The sequence below is a fragment of the Phalacrocorax carbo genome, chromosome 10 (genome assembly GCF_963921805.1).
Source record: "Phalacrocorax carbo chromosome 10, bPhaCar2.1, whole genome shotgun sequence".
In the NCBI taxonomy this organism is placed as follows: domain Eukaryota; kingdom Metazoa; phylum Chordata; class Aves; order Suliformes; family Phalacrocoracidae; genus Phalacrocorax; species Phalacrocorax carbo.
In genome coordinates, this window is record NC_087522.1 from 11,201,368 (window position 1) to 11,220,418 (window position 19,051).

Below are 19,051 nucleotides of genomic sequence, written 5' to 3' on the forward strand. Positions count from 1 at the left end.
AACAAAATTATCTACTTTAAGTCTTTAAAAAATATGTGAAAAATATATGTAATTTTTTTTAAGGTTGAAGATGAACTGAGTTCACCAGTGGTAGTTTTCAAGTTCTTCCAGGAATATTCAAAAAAAGGTATGTGATTTATTTAAAAACAAAACAAAAAAAACCCCTCTTTGTAATTTTTTTTAAACTACTAATTTGATGCGATAAATATTATATAGTGCACTTGTCTATTTGTGTAACATGCTTTTAGAATGGTTGTGAATGCTGGTTATAATCTAGTGATAGAATCCATACTTGTGATTGCTTCTTTTTTTAGATAGACTGCAGTGTTTTAAATTTTCATAATGAGTCATTTTCTGCCTTCTTGAGTGAGGAGTGATTTGCATACGATTTGGATCTTGAGAGTGGATGATGGAAGTCCCTCATAAACTGCAAGCTGTGTTTGAGTGTACTGATGGGGGAAGACGACCTTCCTTGGGCTTTTTCAGGCTTTCTGTTTCTTGTAAAATTTTAGTGGCCAGTTGCAAGAACCATGGTTCTCTGTCTTACTGACTAACCTTGCTGTTGCAATAGTTTTGAAAATAGCAGAACACATTAGGAACAGCTCTGGAAACACTGTCATGGGTATTCAGTGGCCATGGCACATGTGGCTCTGGGCAGAACATCCTCACCTAGACATTCTCGCCAAGAAAAAGAATTTTTACCCTGTCAGTTGCAACAGAGGATGATGTGCTGTTGTATGTTCACGCTATGGGTGGGGAAATGTCCAGCTGGGATGAGGCAAAAGATGGCTAAAAAACTTTGTAGTTTTGTTATGAGTGTTGATTTTAATTTTCTGTGGGGTTTTTTGTGTTGGGCATGGGGGAGGCTTGGTTTTGGTTTTAGTCTAATTAGTGGTTGCACTCACAAAATAATTCTATTCATCCTGGTCCAGTGGCTTGGTGGATTGCTTTGTACATTGATGCATTTATTTGGAAAGCTTTACTAGGGAGAAGTCACCCACCTGAATTATAAAGATGTAAGATGTTTGACCATTTCTGCATGTTTTAGGTGCGTAATGGACTCTTAGATCCTTAGTATTATTTTTGTGTAGTTTAAACCAGAAGGTAGTCATTAAAACTTGATTTAAAAAAAAACCACAGCTGCATGCATCAAATTAAATATTGCAGCCTGCTATGACAGGATTTTGCTTTGTGAAAACATTGTTTTTATTTGCATTGGGGCATTTGAACCTCAAGACTGAGAGAAGTATTTTACTGGTTGTTTTTAAAACTAGTATATTCAACTCTGTTTTACTTCTAGTATTTGTCATGTTCAACATACCTCTTACACAAAAAAAAAATCCTCATTAGGCTGGTTGAGGTCCAGTACATCATTTAGACAAGTTAAATTACCTAAGAAATGTAATTGTCTTTTATCTAAGTTTTAGGTTGCCTTTTGTTTAATTAAGTAAATAAAAATCCACTTCTGTGATTCTTGTATCTTTGGATTCAGATCAAACCTCACATGCTGCACAGGCCTCAACTATTCAGCACCCCATAATAAGCAACGACAGACACATTTATGACACTTTCAATCAGTGGGTAAGAATGGATGCTTTTCTCTTTAGGGAAAAAGTGACAGTGGAATGCTTCCGGGGTTCATCAGTAGCTATAAAACCTTTGGTACACTAGTTTGATAGTTATTCTTGATCTGATATCAGCTGCAAAACTAGTGGACATTTTGGATTAAAAAGATGAATTTGCTCTGAAGCAAACTTGCTTTTGCACTTCTGATTGTAATTATGACTGAAATCATTACTGCATCTTAAGCTTTTGGTGGTGATTTTTTTTTCCTTGGTCTTGTTGGGAATATGTGAAAACTTTAGAACTCCTTAAGTGGCTAGATACTTCATTGAAAATGTCTGTATTCATGAATAGATTCTAGAAACCTGTGCTTTCAGAAAGCTGAGCACGTAACTGTTTTTGATCAATTACACAGTAATCACAGCATACTTAATGACAATGACAATTTCGCATAAACTTCTGGCTTGTAACACTTGCAGCTTAGCCTGAATTTTCATTATTTTAAATATACATCCAACTTTGTAACATCACCAGCAAGCTGAAGTATTTTGTTACAAGAAGTGATTCTGAGAAACACAGAAAACTAGCCTGTGGTTCCCCTTAAACTGTGGGAAGAGTCTAGCCTGAGTCAGCGACTACAGGAGGTCAAGCTCTGTACGTGTCTTTAATTGTGCCTTACCCCTTCAGCTAGGAGAGCAGTTGGCACAGCTGGTTCCTGCCAGTGGAGTTGATGTGGTAGAACTGGAAGATGAAGGCACGTGTGTGCGTTTGAGCCCACTCATGACTTCTGCAGGTAACATTGACTTAATTCAGCCACTTGTGAAAACTGGGATTTGCTATGGGATTGTAGAACAATCCCTGGTGTAAAAGCAGATATACTGAAGAAACTGATTAGTATATTCTCCTATGGTAAGGATTTTTTTAATAAACAAAACTATCTTGGCTTTATCATTCTATTGTGCCTTGGCAGCAGGTGCATTAGAGGTAGCTCAGCTGTTGTATGCGACATTGCCTCACTACCTCTGCAGAGAAAGACTTTGATGATTTTCTAAATTAATTAGGAAAAGCAAGGGGAGAGCTCTGTTTCTGACAGTTATAAAAGAAATATGAAGGATAAATCATCCCTACCTTTCCCTTTCTCAGCTGCTTAACACAAGAAGATGATGCTTGACCTTTCTACGCAGGTGTTTCAACACCAAAACAGTGCTTGTGTTCAAAATATAATTACTTATCTAGAAGAATTATTTACTAAACATCTAGATTTTTCTATAATTACTGATGTAGGAGGGAAAAAATTAAAATCTGTGTTTTGGAAGGTGTCTCTGTTACAGATCAAGATATTTCAGTACTGTCTATAAGTTATATTTATGATGGACTTAGAGTGGCTTCTTTACAGGTTACTTAATAAATTCAGGCATTTACGTGTATGTCCATTCACTTTTATCACACACTAAAACAGCAGCTCTTTAGTTTTAGGAACTGAAATACAAGATGTTGATCAGTTAGTAGACTGCTTAAAAATGAAGATTCCAGTATTGACAAGTACACTGCAAATGAGAGAGGAATTTGAGCAAGAAGTGAGAAGAACGGTAGGCCTGTTGTATGTTGAAGATCTCAGCTGGCCAGGATTAGGTGTTGTAAGGTAAATTTTTCAGTATTTTCTTCATTATATATTTGGATAGACTGCGTTAACAGAAAGGAATACGTGATCTCTTTGGTTGTGATTTGTATGTATTGTTTGCAGAATAGTATCTGACTTTGCATCCAGCTGAAGCTTTTGACTGCTTTTTAAAAGTCGCCCTTTTAGTGCTGCTTACTTTGAGATTTCTTCTTTTTAAGAAAAGCTGAAGAGCTTTTTTTGCAAAATTAGGGCAACAGTTCCAATATTAGAGGCAGTGTGTGGATCTGTTAGATGGATATGTAATATGCAAGTGCGTCCCACTGTGTAAGTTAGATTGTTGTCTATAATGGGTTTTATTCAGGATATTACTGAATCCCTTCGAGTGTCTGTTCTGATCCTCCAATACTGTCCGCTCAGAAGCGTTCTGTATAGTCAACATAGTTGAAGTATTATATTATCTAGAAATCTGTTGTGTTCAGTTAAGCTTGCAGCAGCAACCTCACCCCTGCCCCAGAATCTGATGACAAATGCCAATAAACATGTTGGTCGACCTAAGCTGTAATGTTTTGGGGATTTTGGTTTGTAAAAATACAAAAATATACAGACATTTAGCATCATGTTTCTACAAACTTCTGTATGTACTGTAAAGTGAAATTACTATTTTCTGGCTTGGTTTGAAGATACAACTATCACAGTGATGGGAAGGATGATGGCAAACAAGAAAAAGAACTAGAAAAAATCAATACAGAAATTCTGAAAAAATTAAATGAACTGGAGTCGGATCTCACTTTTTCTTTGGGTAACTGCACTATTTAAACTTCTTCAAGCTGACAGTCGTTTTACTGGCTGTGTTATGGTTCAATAGGTCATTCATACATAGGTCATTATAATGCAGAATTAAGAGTGCTGTGTATGTGGTTATTGTAGAAACATCATCTGTAACTGTTTCCTCCTCAGCCCTATTTCAGTTGGTAAATGTTCAGCAGGGTGAGCAAGGTGCACTGTTCTTGGAAATGCTTGTGAAAACTGACTCAGGAGCAACTAAACCAAAAAGCATTTCCTTGTCAGAAAGAATAAATGCTGCAGTGTTCCTCTTTGTAAACTGAGCCTTCTCAGTTAGTGCCCTGTCTAGTGAAACGCAGCTCTCATTCAAAACCCACGGACCAGTTCACTGCCTTCTGCGGGTAGATTAAGAGCTTCAGATGACTTTCACAATAATTAGCAGCCCTTTCGCATTTACAGTGTGCCACTTCATAGCAAATTATTATTTCAGTTTACTCAGAACTCTGATCTCTTCCTAGTCAGCTTTCAAAAATTAAGTGCCCTAGAATTGTGGAACCAAGTAATCTGTAAATGGCAGAAAGTAACAAGTTCGAAGCATATTCAACCCTGATATTTGTTACACAACTCCTTGACTGTATAAAATAGCCACTGTTTTTCTTGTTTAGGTGTTGTTTTCTCCTCTCTTTTTGAAAACCCACAGGGCTGAGCTTTTTCAGTCTGCATAATTTACACCTATGCAGATACTGCCCTTAATTACCGAAGAGTGTGTGTGTGTTAGGATTTCCAGATGCGCAAGCATGAGTCTTGCACTTGTTGTGAGGATGCGTTTTTGTACATCAAAGACTTGATTCTCCCTGTGCTCACAGGTCCAGAATTTGGAGGGCAGAAGAACTGCGTTTATATTGGCATGGTAACAGAGGATCTGGACGTATCAGAGTTAGTTGAAACTATTGCAGCAACAGGCAGAGAAATTGAAGAAAATTCAAGGGTATGTATTAATAAACCACAGTGTGTTTCAGCACCTTCCCCCCCCTCCCCAATTGGCTTCAGGACATGGCTTTGTTCTTTGTGAAAGTAAAAATTGTACTTCCTGCAACAAACTGTATTAATTTCTGTGGAAGTAATAATCTGCGTTCACATAAGAAGAATTGTTACAGGATTATGATATTCTGAGGGTGTCCCGATTTCTGTTCATGGTCCTGTGTTCAGTAGTTCTTATGTAAAACCTCAGTAGTACTGAAATAGGCTCATTTTATCACTACAATGTAAGGTGTCCAAAAAAAAAAAAAAAGGGAAGGTGGGGACTGATTGTGAGCTGGTGTTTCTCATCACCGCTAGATGTGGTGGGATTGACATTGTTTATACCAGCTTTAAGATAAGACTGTTCCCTCAAATGTGTGAAAAATTTTAAACTGGTGGCTTAAAACCAGAAATTACAAATTATCTATTGAAGTAATAAAGGTGATGATGCGACTCCTTTGTGTAAGAACACTTACCTGATCAGAGTTCTCCAGATGTTCTCTAAAGTAAAATTCTAAATGACCTGCATCACAAATGAGTGTCTGTCATTTCATTCCTGTAGTGTTGGGCATTTAATCTCCTCACCTAAAAAATAAATAGAACTTCAGAAATCCTTTGCCTATTTCTGCCCACAGGAATATGTTGATTTTTGGCAATGAAACTTTTTCTAGCGGTGTTTTCTGAGGACTTTCTGCCCACTCGTGACTTCCTGTGCTGTTTTGAGGGTGAGATGAAAGATGGTTTGCCTGTAGAGTACCTTCAGTTTTTTGAATGTTGTAGTTGAGAGATTAGGAACCGAATGTTGGAATATGGGCCGCTCTGATCCGGAACAGAGAGTAGTGGAGGACTTGGAAAGGTGCAGTCCTTGGAACACCAACAATAAATCTGTGGTACTGAAAGGATCTTACACGAATTGATCCAAAACTGAGAAGCAGAATTCATGGGTGAGAATGATACTGGCATCATTTTAGATAAGTGATATTTGGTACAAGAGGGAAGCTTTTAGAAAAACAAAAACACCCTACTCCAGTATCAGCAAGCCCTTAGGACATATAGATAAGTACCAAAGGCAGAACCAAAATTTAAGACCAACATCTTGACTGGACCAGAAAACACAGTGGTTCTTCCTTGTACTCGAAATGCAACCCCATTTCACTTGCTTCTGTAGTCAGTGCACTGAGGTGTTGAGCTTGCTGTGGCAGCCAATTCCTGGCTTGCCTCTCCCTGAGGGAAAAGGAGCAGCAGCTTCTTTTTCCTTTGTTTTTATTAACTGACGGTAGCCCAAAGTTTTGGTATTTTGGAGGAAGTGCCTGTGATCTAGGCCTTGTGCAATATTAACACCCGTATTAAGTCATGGAAATTGGAATCTGTCTTGCACATGACAAAATTGTGACTTTGTTTTTTGATCTCTTGGGTTTGTTCTTTTATCGCCTTTGCAGCTCTCCCATAAGTTGCTTGTCCTTTGCAGTGTAAAACCTCACTGATGCTGGTGTAGAATGCCATGGGAATCAGATTGGTAGTCGTGTGCTAAATTTGAAAAACAAAGCTGAACCTGTAGCTAGACTGGCATGTATCTGGTTAGATTTACTGTGAGGCAGGTTTAAGTCCTTAGCACTTAGAGAAACCAACATCTACTCTATAAACCTAAAAATTCTTCCCTGTCAGATTCAGCATCTGATGAACAGTTATGTGCTAAGCAGATCTCTGAAGCATTTGGGTCACAGGCTCATCTCTGAAAAATATGTACCATTCCTGTTTCAAATGGCATTCTGTCCCCTGGGTGTCTCTCTTAAAATCCTGCAGTCAGCCTGTACATTCTTTAATTTACCGTCATAACGAAATAGTGCTTGTCAAATGCTGTCTTAAAGTAGAAAAATATTGGACTACGATGTTTAAATCCTCAAAACCTTGAACTAAAAAGACTATTTCAAGTCCAAATAATATATATAACAGTGTAATTTCTGGGTTTTTTTAGCTGTTGGAAAACATGACTGAAGTTGTTAGAAAAGGGATACAGGAAGCACAACTTCAGCTTCAGAAAGCAAACGAAGAACGACTTTTGGAAGAGGTAAGGCTATAAAAATTATTTATCTAGGTAACTTGAAATAACTTGTCACAGCATAGGTAGCTTGCTCACCAGCCAGTGTCTGATTGTGTGCTTTGCAGGGACTGCTACGACAGATACCTGTAGTAGGCTCTGTGCTGAACTGGTTTTCTCCATTCCAAGCCTCACCAAAAGGAAGAACATTTAATTTAACAGCAGGTAGGACTCAGTGCATCTGCAGCCATGTTATGCTGTCATCTGAACTGTTTCCAATTTTAGTATAACTTGCAATGCACTTTCTTGTGCTGACTTGATCGTGAGTAACACCATCCACCCCCAGGAGCGGGGGGGAAATGCTCTTCGCTATTTCTGAAACACCCAATAAGACTATCTCCTACCTTACTTTTACAGTTTACAATTTGTTCTTGCACTTTGAGTCACATTAAAAAAAACTATATTAGACATCAGCATTTATTAATAGAGGACTCATGTCTGTGACTTTTGGCTACATATGCTGCAAAAAGTTTGGCATTTACGCTGCGTTTATAAATATATATATGAGCTAGCAGAGTAGCTCAGGCCTTAGAACGTTGCTTCCCCATGTAGATGCACTTGTATCCTCTGGAGCGCACTTGCAAAGCGGCGCTCGGATGTTCTGCCGTGCTACTGGAACTTGGTGTGTCTGTCTGAAATCCTGGTTTGAGAGATCATCTGGCTATCACCACATCGATAAAGTACTGGTTTGCCTGCTAAATAGCACGGTGCCTGACAAGGACAGGCTAAAACTAGCTGCAGGCTAATGTGAACTTGGCTTTGTGGGAGACAGCGATGAATGGAATATTACAATGTAAAAGACTATTATTTTACTCATGTAATTCATGTCTGGTGATGTGAAAAGAACCATCTATAGCTTTTACCATCGTTATGACTGAGGTACTAACATGATACTTTCTGAAACTATAAATTTTCACTGTAAAAGTTGTTGCAGAGTCTTAAGAATATTCCTGAACTCAGCAAAGTGTCCATCAGACCTAGAACAATAGCCCAGATGTCTGTGTGTCACTGTAAACAGTGAGGTAGGCTTTCTGTTGTATTGGGGATCTTTCTTTCTGATTCTTGATGCACCAACTGGAAGGCTGTTACGGCAGAGAACAGCAAGGTTTCCTCGGTAGCGCTCACCCCCCTCACAGCCAGGTGCCCCTCCCAAGTGCGCTGCTCCGCAGCTTGCAGCTGGGAACATGGCAAGTGCCCGGTGGGGAAGGGGAAAGAGAACATCGGGTGTTGCAGTGTTGTGAGGTGAGTGCGACGGGAAACTTCTGTCACCTTTCTGAGTCTCAGCACTCATGTCCCAGGTACACAGCAATGGATTACCAGCAGGTGGCAGTTTCATCCCAACCTAGCGGATGCAGCTTCAGAAACGTGCAGTAAAAATAAAATTGCTACATACCTTTTAAATACAGATGAACAGAAGCCTTGTCTCGTTTTTGCTATATTCAACCTGGTACTTTTTTTTTAACCTGCAGGCTCTCTAGAATCCACAGAATCTACGTATGTGTCCAAAGCCCAAGGAACAGGCACTACACCACCACCAACTCCTACTTCCAGCCTTGCAAAGCAAAGACTTCCTGGTAAGTTTCTATGTCTTAGTTTAATTTCTAAAATATCTGCCAGCTGAATTGTGTGACACAGGAAGACCCACATGATTTTCCATCTTTCATAATATCTGGAAGGTCTTAAAACCTTCATTTAAACATGGCACAGAATATGAGCCCCATCTGTATTCTCCCTAAGAATTCTTCTGGGGACTACAGGAAGTTGTTATCCCATTAACTAACAAATACCTATCAAGTATGGAGTCTTTGTGGTTACCGAGTTTCAGAAATCAGCAGGTAAACAAGTGAAAAGTTTTATTTGAAATAAAAGCATAAATAAGGTGTAATCATGTATTCAAGCAACTGTATTCCTGTTGCTGCCTAATATTTTGTGGACAAAGTCATTCTGAGTTGAAGATTTATTAAGTCTGTGGCATTTTCTGTGTAGTTAGTAATTAATGATGATTTGACTGGCAGGAAAACCATAGTTTTAACTTGCCTTTTGAGTTGGTTGGCTTCCAGCCTGCGCTTTTTCAGTGCAAGTTTTTACCCTAGAATGGCTGCACTCTGCATGTGGACAGCTTGGTTTTCAGCTGAACCCTCTAACAGTCTCTGGGTACATACGATAAACCAGCAGGTGCTACTGCCTTGTGTATGTGCCTGTCACCACAAGCAAGTACGTCTGTGTTTCGGGCACAAGTTAGAACCCAAATAAAACCTGTTTCATGGCAGCTGTAAAATTCAGAGACTTTCAAAGAAACTTAACTGGTGTGTACTACATCTTGTATTCGCTGCCTTCATTGGCACTCTATTCTTCAAACACTTTGCAGGTCAGAAAATTTTTAAACGGTCTCTAAGAAGTTCTGACGCCTTCAGTGAGACCAGTTCAGTCAGCCACTGTGACGACCTGGAGAAGATGGATCAGAGACCCCCAGCTTCATCCCCAGGCCAAGAGCAAGGACCTCTGGAGACAGCAAAAACAGAGGAGCAGAAGGAGGTGGCACAGGCAACACAGACAGACACTGAGGACATTCAAAGTGACAAACTGCCACATGACTGCACGAAGGTAGAGGAACAAGGAAGTCAAAGATAAAATCCAGAGTGTGGATTTCAGACTTTGCAGAGGAAGCCTGTGCCCTGGGAGGCAGGGTATTAATGACGCATTTAAAATGTGAACAGTGCCACACACCAGTACAGTAATAATTACTGTAACTTATTAACTGGGATTTTGCACAAATATAAATTCCCCCCACGGGCCAGAGATCTGTCTTACCGTACACTTGTTACAGTTGCTTTAATCCTCTACACGTCTGTGTCACCAAAGCACTAGTGAAATTTCTTAACTGCTCATAAACATTTGTAAAAGCAATTGGTAGTTATCCTCACTGTAGGAATCGAAGCATGACAGTAGTTGCTAACCAATCAGCCATACCCGAGATTAATTGTAAAACGATCTTATTTTTTGTTAATACACTTAAAATAATCACCTGCCAATTGTTCACCTTTTTAATATTTAAAATTCAGTTTAGCCTCTCCTGCAAAACATCTACTGCAGTCCCACTAACTCTGCATTGCTTCTGGTTTTACCCTCCCAAAGAATGCTGCCCAAGAGCTGTGGTACAGCCAGCACGGGGACGATGCCTCTGTGTGTAGCAGCCACTGAATCCAACTTTGCCATCAACCATTTTTTCCTGCTCTTGTATGACTTGACCTGTGCAGCCAGGACCCCGGGTGCAGTGGGGACTAAGTTAAGGATTTTTAAGCCTTTTAGAAGGAAATAATAGTGCCTCTGCATGCTGAAACAGCTTCTTGCTTCTGCCACTGGAAAGAATCACCAACAAACCATTATTTTCCTTTGCACGCCATTTATAAACCAAATACTATTGAACACGTTTATGTAGTGTAACTGGAGTTTCTTCTGTTGTGTATTTTTAAAGATAGTTGTAGTAAAGCTTGAAAAAACAATACATTTGTGATGGTTTCAACACTTATTTTTTGAGTAACAGTAACTTACCTATGGTAGGAATTGTACAGATTCAGAAATTATATACATTATTTACACTACAGCACAACTTCATAGTGTCTAGGACTACTTAATGCACAAGCAAAGCTTTGGATAAATCAAAAGCTAAGGCGGAAAGGTCTTCCCTCTTCCCCAAATTATCTTAATCATGTTGCTGCAAATTTTCAGAGCCTCTTGTGGACAGGAGATTGTTGGAAAAGCTTGCTTTCCCTGAGGTATCAGCTTTTGAGGAAAACCAGCCCATTGCTATAAAACTGGATCTAAGTACTGTTGGTGGTTGGTTTTGGGGTTTTTTCCCCCTCCCCTGCAAAAGTATACAGTAACACCAGAATGGCGGTAGCAGGACTGACTTTGATAATCTGAAAAATGTGGGGGTTTTGAGTTGTACTGTCACCTGATTTGACTTTCAGCTTCTAGATCCTGGGGGGCTGGGGTGCCATGAACGAGGTTAATTTTGCTGATGGGGTAATTTATGTAAATCAGAGTGCAATTTTTCTAAAGTGCAAAACTGATTAAGTTGCCTAGTCTTCCTTTTAATGGTTTCTTTGGTGCAATGAAGTATGTTAATAAGAGTAATTTGTTGGGGATAAAGTTATCACCACAACAGTTAATTTTTAATGTTTTTATATTTGGAAGTGTAAAATCAGTAGTTCTGTTGGACTGAGCTTCATTCTTTAGATACTATCTGAATGTTTCAATAAAGAGTCTTCAAATTATTACTCTTGAACTGTTGCTGTTGAAGGATGCTTCCCTACATTTCAATAAGCTCCAAGTGTGTGCAATTTTATTTCACTTTGCGTAGAAGATAATCTTTGGAAGTACACACCACTGGTGACTTCCTTTCTCAGTCTCTCACCACTGCTACCTCTCCATCTGTGCCAATCAAATACTGTGCTGGAGCAACAGAACATAAACAAAGAAGCACCGATTTTGCTGTGAGTAATGCAGAAAAAGCAAGTTGCTTCTGTCAAAATATTTTATTTTGAAAAGCAGAGGAACAACAGCATATGTGACCAGCAATGCACTTTTTGCAACAAACGGCTCTTCTTGCAGGACTATACTTCCCTAAAGCAGCTGTGGGGTTTGGTTCCAGGTTAGATCTTGTCAGAACAAACCTGTTCCCACAAGCCTTCTTCATTTTTTTTGTAGATGCGAGGTTTGCTGTCAGGAAACAGGGAGCGAGATGGAAAGGGATGTTCTTTTAAAAATGTTAGTGTAGATCTTATGTGGGAAACAAAGTGGGGTGGCTCAGCCAGGGGCGATGTAGAAAGATTCTGAAAAACAAGATGTTAGGAACAGCTGCTTGACATTCAGCATACAGAGGTCTCAATTATTCTGCCTTTAATAAGATTATTCTCCCCTTCCCCAGCAGTCCACTAGGAAGAGTTTTGATAAGCCATACCCCTTCTTTACTCAACTGGAAGGGGGCCGGGGGAAAGTCAGTTTCAGGTACCTGTAAAATCTGTTTATCATCTTGTTCCAACCAGAAATCCACATGTGGGAAAGGCCTCCAGAAATACGGCCCAATATGCAGTTGCTCCATCTTTGCATCATAAATGTTAGTCAGCTGTAACAACACAGGAAGCCTTAAGCCTCAGGCAGTGCTTACACTGACCAAAGAGAGCGCACATTCACTTCATCCGCAAGGCCATAAGCTGCAGCTGCTGTCTTGGACACACTGTGCGCCAGCTCAGCCCCACTTTGTTCCCGCTGCATTGACATTAACCAGTCATTCTGACAAACAAGACATTAAACTGTAACAACAAACCCAGAACTGAAAGACAGTGCGGGGATTATGCCTATGACCCCAGCCTCTTCAGATAAGTTATGCCATTGAAAGCCACAGGGTAGTCATAGTATCATGTGAACGAGCCCAACCTCCACCCCAAGGCTTACCCTGGCCCCTCAAAGCTCAGATGTCATTTGGTCTCCACTGCTACTCTTTGCCTCTCCTCGTCCATCTTTCTCAGTTGTTTTTTTTCTGAGAGAACACTACCAATGTAGTTTTTCTTCAACCATTTGGCATGTCATTGCTGCTAACAGGTCTCCCCTTCCAGCACAAATACCCTGTCTTCCCGTTATTTTTACTCACTGTTGCTCCTGTTAAAACATGGGCTGACCGCAAGGCCTCATCTGGCCCTTTCTCTGGGAAGGTTGCAGGGAAAATCTCTCCTGTTTTCACATTCACAGCTGGTAGGAAAGAGAGTTTAAATACAGAAACAATTCTGACAAAGCACTTGTTTAAAATGACCATACGTTGCAAGAAGTTAGAACCCATCAAACACTATTCCTGTTTCTCAGTACCACAGAGCCCATGGTGGCATATTTCTACTTATTTTTCGTTGGCAGCATTTCAATATCCCAGAACAACATTTGCAGAGCTACTTCAACTGATTAGAAAAAACAGAATGAACAATGAAGAGAAGGCTGAATTCCAACCCCAGGGGCTAGAACAGTAGCTTGACATTGGCAAAATCACAAGCACAGGTAAATGAAAAAAAAAGATCTGCTTGCACTTGTGTGCAGTCGCTTCCCTGTGTGCATCTACCTAACTGTGGTACCAGAAGAAAACTTCTGTTTCTACCTAAACCTCCTACAGCAGCACTTAACTTTTGGGACGGGCTTTAGCTTGTCCTTAAAAGCCGCCCTCTTACTACTGGAATCTGAAAAGCAATCCAGTTACAAAAAGGAACTGAATTCTAATTTAACTCACCAATTCCATAAATGACTGGGAAGTGAATATCCTTTTCTTCTCTGTCATTTAGTTCTGTAAGGAAAAAAAAAAGGGCAAAAAGGCTTTGGATATTCTTCTGAGCAGAATTCATTTAGTTGTGTGTGATCACAGAAGAACAGATCTGGTGTTGCATAAAGACAGAAAAATACCCAAAAAAGCCTAAAAGAAATCCGGAGAAGGTAGAGGTCAATCACCGCAGGCTTGGGGCCTGGAGCAGGACTCTGTCTCCCACCAGGAGGGCCAGCTCCAGCCAACTGTCACTTCACTTTCTGCAGGAGCAACTTACAGGAAAAAAACCCACAATGCAAAGCTACCACAGTGTCAAGCTTTATAGCTGTGCCGCACCAACAGCGCTGAAACGCAAAGAGGACAGAAATACAACCTGAACACGATACAAAGAAAAGCAAATTACTTCTTCGTTTATGCGTCATCACACCCTATGAACTGAGTGGGTTTATGAATTCATTCAGGCCCTGAAGGAGGCAGGTCAAAGGTCTGGCAGCACCTTGCCCAGTTGCCTCTTCAGACACCCCCAGACCTTTCCAGAGGAAAAAAGTGGTGAAATCACCTGCTCATGATTGTGGGGGACTCTGCTATCAGCTGCATTTCAGCAGCTCTGGGTAAGGAGACAATCCTTACCGCATTGTCTGCTTGACATCACTACACATGCTACCAGCAATAAAACTAAAAATCACAAATTGTTATGGAGGACTCATGCTGTTCTTTCTTACAGGACTAATAAAAAAAGCCATGTGTGAAAAGACCCCTGCACTTTGATTTCAGTGGTTAAAGACACTTCAAAAACCCAGGAAACATTTTCTTACCTGTTACGCAGAAAGTCACTAAGTGAACATCATCTGGCTGGAGATCGAATGCTCCTACAGCAACGATAGCAGCAATGTATTAGACTGACTGGTGGCAAAGCAGGTGCTGTATATAGGCGAGGGGGCATTACCAGTGCTGCGCACTGCAGCACAGGTGGGCAGGGATACCTAACCCACTGCTCCTAGATAAGGCAACAGAGCAAAGAGCGTTTTGCAGATTTGCTTCAAACTAACTTTTATAAACCTAAAGCTACCAAACAGAACAGTAACTTACACAGAGCAGCCACTCATAATAGCAAAACACACCAAAAAAGTGCTGTGCCTCTTATTCCATTTACTGATGCTGGTTTCCCTCTGGCATCAGCTCTGCTTTAGATCACTATACGTTTAACAGCTTATATTTAAATGCATTTTCCTAAAGTGTTACATATATAATGAGCAAACCCCATCTTTCATTAGCTGTACTTTAATTATGGTTTTCACCATCCCACACACCAGAAAAACACAATTCTCTTTTTTTTTGAAGCTCTAATAGCAATACAATGTTATCGTTTCAAATTGTAACTTGATGCACGAAAATCACAAGGTTGAAAAAAATAAATTAACTAAAGTACTTCATTCTGTACAGAACCCTCATATGACACATAACACAGCTAACAGGAATCACTTGGTGTCATGGCCACGAGCGTACATCCCCAAACCTCTGCTGGTTCCCTCTTCCTTTTTGTTTATCCCCCCGGGCCACCTCCCTCCCGTCCTGACATCTGTGTCCATCCCTGCTCCTTTCCCATTCTGTGGGGCTGAGGCCTCTCCACACTCCTGAAGTGCCCAGCACAAACCAGAGCTCTTACAGGTAACCAGGTACTTTATGTTTCAAATTGGTCTGTGAAGCACCGCCATCACTTCTCTGGACTATAGATTTTATAAACAGATGTAACATCTTTCATCAGAGAATTCCAAACAATAATTAAATTTTACCTCATCATAGTAAGGTAGGAGATGAACAGTAACTAACGAAGTCGCCCACATTAATAGATTTAGGCAGTGACAACACTTGACCAAGACCACACATAGCATATTGGCAGCAGAGCCAGGACTCAGCTGAACTGCACTCCAATTCTACATGCCAGAATATAAGACAGGAAGAAATTACAAGTCTAGACCCTCCACCCCACCCACCGGCCAGAGAAGAGCCTCACAAGTCCAACCCTTCTCCACACCAAGTTCTCAGGTAGAGAAAATACCCTTCAGAACAAATCCAGGTTTGTTTCCCTGAAATGATGGGGCTCAGATTACAAGCTTTACCCAAATCCAGTCAGTCAGAACTATTTTTTGGACATGAGAGTGGAAAAAACGTGAACTTACTAAGAAGCTGATTAGTAAGTTTTTGTGATAACTGCCTATCATCATTGAAACCTCCAACTAGGTGCACTTCCAGCCTAACAGAGATGGAATAACAGGAAACAGCAGTTAAAAAGACATCCCAAAGTGAACAGCTTTACAAAATAATCCCCAGCCCAGACTCCAAAGCAATCATTAGAGAAGGCTCACTTGTTACAGCCGCATGCGCCAAGTTGGTTTATATTACATAGCAAGTTATGGTAATCCCTTTCCGAACACTTGGGGGATCATCCAGGAAATGGCACAAATAAAAAACTCTAGGAGGCATTACACGCATGCTCTTCTGTCTAAGCCAGCGGCACCTCCAATGGTCAGCACCTCTGGTTCAGACGGACCTTAGTAACCACCTTTCAGGTCCCAAGAAAGGGTTAATTAAACATGAGGATTTTTGCTCCCAACACCTCCTCACAGCTATTGTGGGCCACACAGCAGGGTTCTTCTCTGAGAAGTGTCTATGTAAAGACAAGTCCTTACAAATCATGGGTTTTTAGAGACTGTTTCTTCTAAGTTTTTGTTCTTGTCAAACTACAGGGGTAAAACCCCCACATCCAGCAAGAACATTGTTTGCTGAATTCCATTACAGAGGGTTTTTCCCCACTGCCCTGTCCGTGTCGTGTCCCCCCCTCTTTTTTTTTTAAAATGTGAGACTTAGAAAAATCCCAGATGGATTCTCAGATCCCAGAAGAATTTACAAGACCATCAGTCTGGAAGGAAAAATAGAACATAAAACCAAAAACAGTTGTTTGGAAAATTTCACACATCTGAAACCAAAGTTAGCTGGGAAACAGTCAACACAAAATCTCACAATGGCATTTTACAGAGACACAATTCAGAACATAACCATGCTTTAAACCACTGCTAAAAATGCCCTCATAATCATCATCAAGGAGATCATTTTCACTTTACATGTGGTTCCTGATCAAGAGATATTTCCTGCACAATTACCTTGCCTGAACCCCACATAATCACATAAAAATTCCCCACCTTACAAACTGTAATAGCCTCTGTGAAAAATAGTACAAGAGAAATAAAAGAGCTGAACTGACCTTCCACATCCTGTGGTGTTAGAGAAAGATTTTACTGAACTCATTATGAGTGACACCTCAGCTTCTGTGTCTGATCCATCACAGTGTGTCAAGCAGGTAGCTCCACTGCCTGAGGAAGACACGAGGAGAGAGTTAACAACATTGTTGGAGGCTGTCACACAACCAGAACTAAAATCAGCAACAGTTTACACTGCTATAGTAGCATTGGAGCTACATCCAGCACTTCCTCTTAGGACAGCAGTCTCCGGCAAAAGATACAAGCTGACTGACTGAGGCATCCACCGCTTTGCATGCTCCATTATACCACCAACAGAACTCATGTGAAGGGTACAAGAGCCCTCTTAACCAGGACCAGGCAGCAACTCTCATGTCAGAAATCCAGGCACGCAGCGAGGCTCCTTCCACAAATTCTACCTCTGTTACTACCAAACCCCGCAGGCCCAAACTCCAAACACATCCACGCTCTGCAGCTTCCACTACCCACTGGCCACGAGAGCAGACCAAGTGTAGGGCCTGCTCACTGAGCAACCACAATATGGAACCCTGACACTAAACACGCTGACTCTTGGAACAAGTAATTCGGTTACTACATCACGTGACTTTTTGAGATTCAAGTTTATATAAATGTAATTCTAGTTTATTTTATTACTGCAGCATAAACCAATACTAATTCATTACTTCAGAGTTACAGGTTTTAACATCCTTTAAAGATACCTGTGTGTCGGAGCACAACTATGTGGCAGGTAGTTGCATCATCTGATCCAAGAATGGAAACAGAACCTATTTTAAAGGAGTGAAACATTGTAAGAACTCTGTACTCACAATCACTGCTGCAGTAGAAGAAAAAAATGTTTATGTTCCTACATACCATCTTTAGGGGTAGTCACTGCAAATTCTCTCTGCTGGACATACAGAAGACCTTTGGGTTCCACAATTTGAGCAGGCTGACTTCTCAGAAGTTTTGCCTTTTCCTAAAGATAAATGATAACAGAGACTACAGTGGCTGAATTCTCAGGTGTATCCATTACTTGATAGAAACATCACCTCTGAAAAGCAAAGGGAGCCAGGTCAAAGAGAAACATACGTATTTTGTACTATGGAGCATTCTGAATTTTGAGAATTTTTTGCTTTCCTGCCACTGATCTAGTTAACTGTTAAATCCCATCATTCCATAAACACACAAACCCCTTTTCCCTGCTTTACAGATGATAAAAGGGAGGTACAGCAAAAAGCAACATGACTTGACCAAGATTACATTAGATAATACCAGAGCTGATCTTGGAAGTTTAATGGGGGCCGGAAACTTCTGAAATTTAGAAGTTTCGGTCTTCTACTGCCACAATCCAGCACACTTATTCAGTACTTGCCAAAATATCACTATTTATCCGCCTGCTTAGTGCACGGACAACCCAGATTCCTGGGCTCTGACTACTGCAGCGCTCTCTCACAGCCCTGCCGGGTAGGCAGTGAATTGCCATCCTGGGGCTCAAAAACACTTCAGAGTTGTATCAAATTAGCACTGCTTTTCTGCAAAACCTCCATTTCCATAAAGAGGCAGATTCTGATGAAAAACATCTTCCCGAACAGCTCTGCTCAGCAGTTCCCAGCTCACAGTCTGCCGTTAGGATTACACTTACATACCGAAAGTGAGGTTAATACCTCCCTCAGAGTTACTATTTTGGCTTTTATCGCCAGTTTCTGTTGGTTTCGCCCGGACAGGGGCAGCCGGGCGCGGCCCAGGCGATGGGAGGGCAGCGGCCGGCCGCCCGCCGCCCCCGCCCCAGGGCACTGACCGCCAGCCCACTCAGAGACATCGATTTTACTGGTTTTCAGCCAGCCCGTGTCTGTTCGTTGTCACAGCGCGGAGAACGGGCAGCGCCCCGCCGCGCCGCCTCCGCCCGGGGCCGCCAGCCGTCCCGCCCGGCCGAGGAGGCGGGTTTTCCCCGGGCACCTCCGCCCCGCCGTCCCTCCGGGCAGGGCGGGCCCGGACGGGCTCTCCCAGGCCCCTTCGCGCCGCCGCCGCCTCCTCACCTCGAGGTGCGGGTAGGCGCGGATCATGTCCCCCGCGGGCCGGGCCAGGTCGATCCGCTCACCGTTAATCAGCAGCGGCATCTCGGGGAGCGCCCAGGCCCAGGCCCAGGCCCAGGCCCGGGGCAGGAGGCTGCGGCTCCGCGATTCCTCCCGAGGGCGGGCGCTGGGAACCGTGGCGGAGGCGGGGAGGGCTCAGCCGAGGCGGGGCCTGCGGGCGGGGGGGGCCGGGCGGGGCCGGGGCCCGGGGTGGGGCCTGGGCAGGGGCCGGGGCCCGGGCCCGCAGCCTGAAGCGCGGTCGGAGGCTGTGCGTGACAGAAGACAGTCCGCGTAACAATTTTAACACTTTAATGGTGCATAATTCCCCTCCTC

The 19,051-nt window shown here is 41.9% G+C and overlaps 2 protein-coding genes across 3 annotated transcripts in view; one reads left to right on the forward strand and one right to left on the reverse strand.

Moving 5' to 3' along the window:
• The window catches only part of PDXDC1 (pyridoxal dependent decarboxylase domain containing 1), a 31,794-nt gene extending 20,421 nt beyond the window's left edge, over positions 1-11,373 (forward strand). The window contains exons 14-23 of the mRNA XM_064461853.1: positions 64-127; positions 1,493-1,581; positions 2,251-2,356; positions 3,034-3,205; positions 3,865-3,983; positions 4,834-4,955; positions 6,963-7,055; positions 7,154-7,250; positions 8,555-8,659; positions 9,454-11,373. Coding sequence (XP_064317923.1) covers positions 64-127; positions 1,493-1,581; positions 2,251-2,356; positions 3,034-3,205; positions 3,865-3,983; positions 4,834-4,955; positions 6,963-7,055; positions 7,154-7,250; positions 8,555-8,659; positions 9,454-9,716 — 1,230 coding nt within the window. The 3' untranslated portion in view covers positions 9,717-11,373. The remainder of the gene's footprint in view (positions 1-63; positions 128-1,492; positions 1,582-2,250; positions 2,357-3,033; positions 3,206-3,864; positions 3,984-4,833; positions 4,956-6,962; positions 7,056-7,153; positions 7,251-8,554; positions 8,660-9,453) is intronic.
• A 235-nt stretch (positions 11,374-11,608) lies between these two features.
• On the reverse strand, positions 11,609-18,884 carry NTAN1 (N-terminal asparagine amidase). Of its 2 annotated transcripts, XM_064461856.1 has the most exons (10): positions 18,683-18,882; positions 17,520-17,622; positions 17,366-17,431; positions 16,652-16,760; positions 15,570-15,643; positions 14,205-14,258; positions 13,360-13,413; positions 12,739-12,836; positions 12,100-12,213; positions 11,609-11,920 (listed from the first exon to the last, which is right to left on the reverse strand). In XM_064461856.1, exons 1-10 carry the CDS (start codon positions 18,761-18,763, stop codon positions 11,741-11,743), a joined length of 933 nt encoding a protein of 310 aa, XP_064317926.1. In that variant the 5' UTR covers positions 18,764-18,882; the 3' UTR covers positions 11,609-11,740. The 2 variants fall into 2 exon arrangements, with proteins under 2 accessions (XP_064317926.1, XP_064317927.1); XM_064461857.1 differs by lacking the exon at positions 17,366-17,431 and having other exon boundaries at positions 18,683-18,884.
• Between the last annotated feature and the right edge of the window lie 167 nt (positions 18,885-19,051).